At 43.8% G+C, this 8,369-nt stretch overlaps 1 protein-coding gene across 1 annotated transcript in view; it reads left to right on the top strand.

Moving 5' to 3' along the window:
- Positions 1 to 487: 487 nt before the first annotated feature.
- Positions 488 to 8,369, top strand: part of shisa8b (shisa family member 8b) — a 29,574-nt gene continuing 21,692 nt past the window's right edge. Inside the window, exon 1 of the mRNA XM_053414417.1 lies at positions 488 to 1,137. Coding sequence (XP_053270392.1) covers positions 488 to 1,137 — 650 coding nt within the window. The remainder of the gene's footprint in view (positions 1,138 to 8,369) is intronic.

Raw genomic sequence — 8,369 nt, 5'->3', positions numbered from 1 at the left:
AAAAATAATCACATATTTTGAAGCATGATTTATTTTTTCTTTCTTTCCTGCATTTCTCTGATGTAACATGTAAAAGGCAAAAAAGTCCCTAACATCACATTTATTTGGCATTTATTACATTAAAGAGTGAGTTAATGTGTCGGGCTGACCTGCTTAACACGTCCTCGCCCTCTTTTCACCATTGAATCCATACGTATGTAGGATCAATATATGCATCACCTATTTAAAACATTCAGGCTGAAATCCATTTGAGTCTTTAATGGAACTTGTTGCAAATTGGCTCTTTTTTATAGTTGTGGTCGTTGCTGTTTCAGAAAAACGACTAAGAGCGAATAGATGACCTGTTTGTTGATTTATTTCTACTTTGTGTTTTCAAGTTTGCTTTGAATAAAAAAGGCTTCTGTCTTAACACTTTTTCTCCAAACCGTTGTCCTTCCTTTTCCAAGCCTGCCAGTGGGACAACGGACAGAAGGGATTTCCCAGCAACATGGAGGCCACCATCCCTTCTTGCCTCCACCTTTTCCTCTTCTTCTTCTTCTCCTCCCCCATTATAACACAGCCTGCCCTCATCCAGGACCCATCCGCCACCACGATGACAATAACCAAGGGAGACCCGTTCATCGCCCCGACCAACGTGGCCAACCAGACCACTCCTGGCTATGTGGAGGCAACTCAAAACACCCCTCTAGAGACGGGACTGTCCACTCCCGCAAGTGGTGGAGACGCAGATGACGAGGATGTCCTTCCGGCCAGTGGGACCCGTTGCATGGGCTACTACGACGTGATGGGCCAGTGGGACCCGCCGTTCAACTGCAACGCCGGCGTCTTTCTTTACTGCTGCGGAACCTGCTTCTACCGGTTCTGCTGCCAGTTCCGCCAGCAGCGGCTGGACCAGAGGATCTGCTCCAACTACGACACGCCCATCTGGGCCAACACCGGTAAGCCCGTGGCCACCATTACTGAGGGCCAGGAGGACCAGGACCGGGACCGCACGCACCTCATTGTCTACATCATCTGTGGAGTGGTGGCCATCATGGTGCTGGTGGGCATCTTCACCAAACTGGGCCTGGAGAAGAGCCGCGGAGTAAGTGGAGGAGGAGGCGGAGCAGGGGCACAGCATGCAGACCTCAACTCCAGGTGAGGAGCAGTTTGAGGGCGGATGTGAGTGTGTGTGTGTAGGTGTGTGTGTGTGTGTGTGTGTGTGTGTGTGTGTGTGTGTGTGTGTGTGTGTGTGTGTGTGTGTGTGTGTGTGTGTGTGTGTGTTTGTGTAATGAGGCAGTCAGTATGTTGACGGTGTTTCTCACACAGTGTAGATATAAGCAAAGAAGTGGACAAAAGTTTGCGTGAGTGTGTATCATGGATGCATTTAGATCTGTGTGTGTTTGTGATTGCACGTACGTGTGTGTATTTGTATGCATGTGTTTGCCGGGATGCTGTGAAGTTGGAAATTCGAGGAAAAGACACCAACGAATCTCAAGGTGTCGTTTTGTGTAAATGCATGTGAACACATAACCTGCCAGTTTGGAATTAACAACATCCAGCTTGTGAATGTGTGTGTGTGCATGTGTGTGTGTTTGCTTGTACGCGTACAATACTTTTCCAACATGATCGAGTTGGACCAGGTCATTCCAAACTGGTTTGAAAGAGAATCTAAAGTGAGAGAAATGGTCGACAAAAATGCTTTTAAACAAATTATATTTCAAGATGCGAATGGGGCTGAACCTATACAGCTCATGTGTATACATCCATTTACACATCAATCCATTATTTTGTTTTTGCTTATTATTTCTTTAACATGTTTCTAATATTGCATTTTTTTTTACTTTGCTTTGTTCTTTTGTTGCTTGTTTCTTTGTTTCTCCCCTTTCTTTTTCTTTTTCATATAATTTTGAATTCCACTCTTTGTGTACCATTTGCTTAGCTTGTAAGCATGACCTTTATTTGAAATAAACCAAAAAAATGTGGAAAAAAATGAATATCTATTAAATTCTTTGCTGCAGAAGGTTTGGAGTAAATGCCCAGAGAACTTAAGAATTACTTGACTTCTAACACTTTTGGACTGAACGTCCAATAATTAATGAGCCGGGCTCCTAACCAATTTTGTCTCCATTAGATAAGAAAACAAATTATTTCCCACTTTCATGAAAGCACAACATTGAGTAGAGAAGACATCTCACGCTCTCCAGATATGTGTCCAATATGTGGCCCAGGGTTCAATCTGTTCGCCTCAGGAAATCATTACAGCAAACAGGGAACAGCATGAGCTCCAATCTCCCCGCTTTCATCCCAAACGATCTAACCCTCGCTCGCTGCCTCTCCTCCTTCTCTGCTCTATCTCGATCTCACTCCTCTTATCTCTCCGAGCTTCTTGTTTCTGATCTTGTTTCCTTCCACGGATCTCAGTTTCATCGCGTGCTGAGTTCCTTTGTCAAAAACCTGCTCCTCAAATTCTTCTCCCTCCATGTCTCTCCAGGCATCCCCACTTTCTACTTTCCTTCTCTCCATTCCCTTGCAGCCCTCCTCTTTCCTCTCATCCCCTCTTCCCTTCCTCTGGGGCCCAAAGAGCAGAAACAAGGCCAACCCCAGTCAACCCCACCGTTTTTTCAAAAGATGTGCTTTACCTCCCAGCTCTTCCCTCTCATTCACTCTCATCCTTTCTCTAAGTGTCACACCTCATCCTCTCCTCCTTTTGCTTTAAATTTTCTTTACCATTTCTTTTTTTATTTTAATTACAGTTTTTCACAATTGTTAACACACGTTTTTCAAAACAATAACGGCTTTCTCAAAACTGCACACATAAAACTGAAAACCTCACACACAAAATGCTAAACCTGACACTCCCTTTGCAAGATGACTCTTTGCCATCAAATCTCGTAACTGTTCACAAAATGGAACTCGTATTTTCATTTGGTACACACAGCCATATTTTCAAATGACACACACATACCATTCATTGGGAACACACAACTAAGCATTTGCTTGCACACTACCAAGCATTTACAGCACACTGAAGTGCAAAACTGAAAACACAATCATCAAAATGGAACACACCATATGAATGACAGTGACTCTGGAGAATGAGCCATTTCTCCTTTTGTAAAATGTCTGTAGACCTACTTTTTTCATAGTCAAACATAAAACAGCACACAAATATGCAGCATTAAAAGGTTTATTTCGGTACACACAGAGAACAGTACAGTAAACCGGTAACCCCCCCCCCCCTTTCACAAAAATTATAGTTTTTCACAATTGCCAACACACGTTTTTCAAACAATAATGTCTTTCTCAAAACTGCACACAGAAAACTAAAAACCTCACACACAATGCTGACAGGCCTCGACACTCACGTCGCCACAGGCCTCCTCCATGGCCTGGAGCAGTGAGACCCGGTCCTGTGGGTTCCATTCATATACCTTCCACCTCCAAGCTGAAAATAATTCCTCAATGGGATTCAGGAAAGGAGAATAAGGTGGAAGGTATAGAACGGAAAAATGTGGGTGGTCCTGGAACCACTCACGCACTTGAGCAGCCCGGTGGAAGCTCACATTGTCCCAGATGACAACGTGATTGATCCACTGTGGGTCATCTATCTGACCAGGTGGTACCAGCAGGTCATGCAGGCCATCCAGGAAGACGAGGAGACGGGCAGCGTTATAGGCCCCTAGGTGGGCATGACGGTGCAAGATCCCATGGTTATTCATTGCAGCACACATTATGTTCCCATCACGCTGGCCGGGGACCTCAACGATGGCCCGCTGGCCAATGACGTTTCTGCCCCGTCGCCTCCTCTTCACCAGGTTGAATCCCACCTCATCAATAGAGATGTACTGGTACAACACATGAGCTGTGTCATGCTCCTGGATCCGCTGACACAGACAGCATGAGAATGCAAGTTACAGTATGGACACAGACAGGTCAACACAGTGGGCTACAGTGAGACACTGTAGAAAAGGAACAATATTGGCTTACAGGTACAATACATGCATGTGTCAGTGCTGAATGTTGGTACTTACAATCTCAAACTCTCGCTGTAACTCCATCATGTCTGTGTTCTGTTCAAATGGGAACCTGAACACTTGTTTCATTCACATGGCATTCCTATGAAGAATATGCTCCAATGTAGAGAGGCTGAGGGTCTGGACGTTTCTAAATGTAGCATGGTCAGCCAGGATCCTAGTTTTTATTTGTCTGAGTGTGATAACGTTGTTCTCACGAACCATATCTACAGTTTCAGTTTCCTGTTCGGCTGTGAAAATGAGGTGGAATAGCTCAACAGACCTGAATGTTTAGAGATTTGAGTATTTGTGTGTTGTAGGCTGATGCTTTGAGATTTTACTTGAGAAGTGTGTGCAACAACTGAACATTGTGTGTAGTGTTTTGACAACAAGGTGATGTGTAATTGACATCAGAGTGTAAAGAATGAAAGTCAGAGTCTAATGCAGATAAGGGAGTGTGAAGTAGTGACAAATTGGGTCGAGCGATTGGTACATGAAGTGAAGGTTGTGCAAATTGTGCCGAATTTTCGCTTTTTGTGTGTTAACAACTGAGAAAAACTGTAAGAAGGTGGACACACACACACACACACACACACACACACACACACGCCAACCCTCTCCGTTGACCAGCAGCTCAGGTTGGGCGTCTCCCCATTAACCTGAGCGGCAAACCACGTTTCGGCGGATAACACACTGCCAGGATTAATATTTCCTGCAGGGTATAGCACCTCACTGAAATAGAAACACTCCCTCAGTATAAACACCCTCCCTCTGTGAGCCCATCTCGACAAGATTACCGCCCCTCCTTGCGATTAAAGAAATTTCACCAAGATTATAGCTTTACCGTTTCTGGACTGCTCTGCCTGCACGCCCGTCGAGTTATTAGCCTGCCGACATAAATCCCTGGTCCAAAAGTGTACGTGCAACTAAGAACTCATGTACTGCACTTCACGAGGTGAAATACACAAATGTGTGCAGACACTCACCTGCTCCGGAGTTGGACGTTAAAGTGGCAAAGTGCATAAGGCAACATTTGCACTTTGCTCTCGTGCCACTGCACATATCAATCTCTTGCAGGGACCATTTCTTTCTTTCTTCCCCCCTCAACATCCTGCAAGCAGGGGGTGATTAACACTCTGAAATCCCTCAAGTTTTCCCAAATCAGCTTTGAAACTTAAAATCTAGAGTGATTACTCAGATTACTGTTCTCCCACTTGCACAAACACACACACACACACACACACACACACACACACACACGCACCTCCATCTCCGTGTCTTCCAACCACACCAGGTTCAGTGTTTTTGCATGCTGCACTAATCTTCAGCCAACAAAAAGAAATGGAGAGCGCCGCCTTAGGTCATACGTGTCACGTCTAATGAAAGGCCCCCGGCTGGAGAGGGGCTGGCTTTACACAGAGAGAGTAAAAAAACACCAATGACCTTCACTATTTATACACACACACACAAACGCACTCACAAATACACAAAGGCACACACTTGCAGTGATTTATAGTTCAATTAACAACAAGAATGATAGTGGTGGCTTTAAGGTTGCGTGAGCAAGCCTCAGATCACCACAGTGTGAGGTCAGGATAGCCAAGAGGCGCAACGTCCAGCTAACTTGAGCGTGGGGGGGCCGAGGACCAACGTGTTGGGAGCAGGGGTCACATGGTTCAAACACACCATGCTTGTGTGGGTCTGTACGCAGTGCATTCATGCGAGAGGGTGTGTTTGGGCAATTTGTGTGCCCTGGCAGTCCAGCTTCTGTCAATGAGGAAAGATTGTGTCTCCACCCAGAGCGTCACTGAGTAGAGTACCCACCTCCACCAAAACTGTTCCCATCTGAACCTTTAAATTCACTATACATCCGGTTTTTATTACATTACATCACATGCCATTTAGCTGATGATTTATCCAAAATGACTTAAATTATAGTTAGTGCAATCAACATCTATGAGGGGCTGTTTTGGGGGTTCAGTATCTACCCCATCAGCCCTTTTATATTTGGAACTGCACCAAATTTCACACTTTTTTTATCAGTCCCCTAAATATGTGAGATGTTTTCATTAAGATCCATGAACGTTCTGTCCATGAAACGGCCAATCACCAAAAGTTGAACAAAGTAAAAAAACAAATCCTGGATCCAACCTCTGATCCTTGGGTCATGCCCCACCCCCTCTTCCTTGGTGGAAGTTATAGACCAACACATACAGAAATAGCCAGATATTAAATCAAATTGATGAACTTTGAGTTGTTAATGAAATCTGATCAGACACAAATCAAATCAAATTTATCAACTTTAAGCTGGCACCAAGAACTTTTTTCTACCTTCTGGAGATACAAAGTTTCTAAGTGGCATCAACCCTACATGCAGATGGGTCTATAGGTTTGATTGTGTTTGCATGTTGTCTGTCTCCAGAGTGTGTGTGTGTGTGTGTGTGTGTGAGTGTGTGTTTGGGCTGTGCAGCGCTCATGTTATGTAATGAAGGGCACTGTCATTTAAAGGGTTTGACTGCTCTGCCCTGATTTAAGGCAGACAGATAAGCAATACTCAATACTGGGTGGGGAATACATATATTGACTGTCACTTTTCCATTTCAACCTCAAACACGCACACAGAATTACATTGACTGTGTCTGCCCTTTACCATAACTACCACTTGCCAAACACTTTAATATTTAAACACTTATGTTATGGGGACTTGCTCTGGTCCCCACAAGTAAGACAAGTCCCCACACTCGCACACACATCATGATGTCTCCAGGATGGTGTCATGGTCAATATTTCAAGGACATTTTTGGTCGGCTGATCTGATTTGTCAGGACAGTTTGGGGTTTTTCGAGCAACTGGTGCAGTATTGTTGAGCTGTCAAAACCTACATTTGCACTGGATACTTTCCTCCCCCCACTTCATTTATTTGACTTCCTTAATCAGGCTTTATTAATCAACAAAAAGTTATAAATAAAAACAATGTGTGTTGCTGCCATGCTTTAAATCGAACTGAATAGAGTAGCTTTTAATTTAAAAAAGTTGTGATCTTGGGTCTGAAGATCGCGTGGGCTTGTTTAACAGACCTCTGAATGTAATATATGTAGTCACTCATTCAAACTTATATATTAAACACATATGTGAACAGTAATAGAATATATTAGGTTTCATTTTATGGAAAACATTGACTTTAAAATCATCACTGCAGATAAACCAGGTAGGATGAACACAAAGTTCTCTAACGTCACTCCAGAGCATCAACACAGGACAGGAGAACAACCCATTCCAAACACACAGGTTTAGAAGGGACACTGAACTAGTTTATTAAAACTCACTTTGACTTGACAGCTCTTTTAACTATCTGGACGACTTATTCGAAACCCCTTTTATAATGACGTACATTTATGAGCCAAAGTTAATGACTTGTTAGAAAGTGATTAAGTCTCTGATAAATAGTTTCTCAGTTTTTAATCAGCTCCCAGGCCTGCAGATATACAGGTTCACGAGACATTATTAGAGGCTTCCTCCATTACGGCAGCCTGCGCTTTCATTCTGCAAATTACAATTAACACGGTGAATAAGATTGTTCTCAGAGGGAGGAGAAATAACAGGGGTCCGCGTTAATGAGATTTTTGTGGATGTTGAACACTAACCGGAGGTGGATAAGCAGGTGTGTAGAATGGTATAGTGCTTACAGTGGGTGAAGTGTAACGTTGTGTTGTACCCAAGAGAAGTGACTGTATTTCTATCCAGAAATTAAGCCAAAATATCCTGGAATGTGAACGCTGCCATCTTGATCATTTGGAATCAGAGTTCACGCACAGTGATGATGGAGCGACAGTATCAAGATCCTGCAGAAACACGTGCTGGACCACTCAGTTCCAGCCGTAAATCATCATGCTTAACCTCCTGTGGTATCATCCTCTTAAGAGGTTAACCCCCGTTTTAAAGCATCAAATAACGAATTGAAACCTTAATGGAAAAAAGAACACTCGGTATGATAAGAAGATTTTTATAAACAGTCTATAGTGGATACGATTCACATACTGTATGACTACATCAACACACCTGAGGATCCACCCACCATATCGCAAAACCCTGTTTTTCTCCGATGAGCTCCCCCACTTTGCTGTGACTTCCTCTGGTCTTCAGAGAGAAGAAGAAAAAAGACACCTCGGACAGGTAGCAAGTCAGACCAGCCATGACAACCTGCCGTGTGAGAAAATGCGTCTCCACTAAGAAGCTGAAAAAAATTTCCCTCAAAGTTCAACTTTCCCAGCTCCCCTCCGTCTGCCCCTGCCTCCTGATTACCTCCAGGGTCGAGCTGTCACTGCCTATCACCTCTAACCTGTCACCAGTGTGTGTGTGTCTGTGTGTGTGTGT

This window comes from Pleuronectes platessa, chromosome 21 (assembly GCF_947347685.1).
Source record: "Pleuronectes platessa chromosome 21, fPlePla1.1, whole genome shotgun sequence".
NCBI lineage: Eukaryota > Metazoa > Chordata > Actinopteri > Pleuronectiformes > Pleuronectidae > Pleuronectes > Pleuronectes platessa.
The sequence above is the reverse complement of the archived record's forward strand: the minus strand, read 5'-3'. Positions and strand labels throughout refer to the sequence as shown.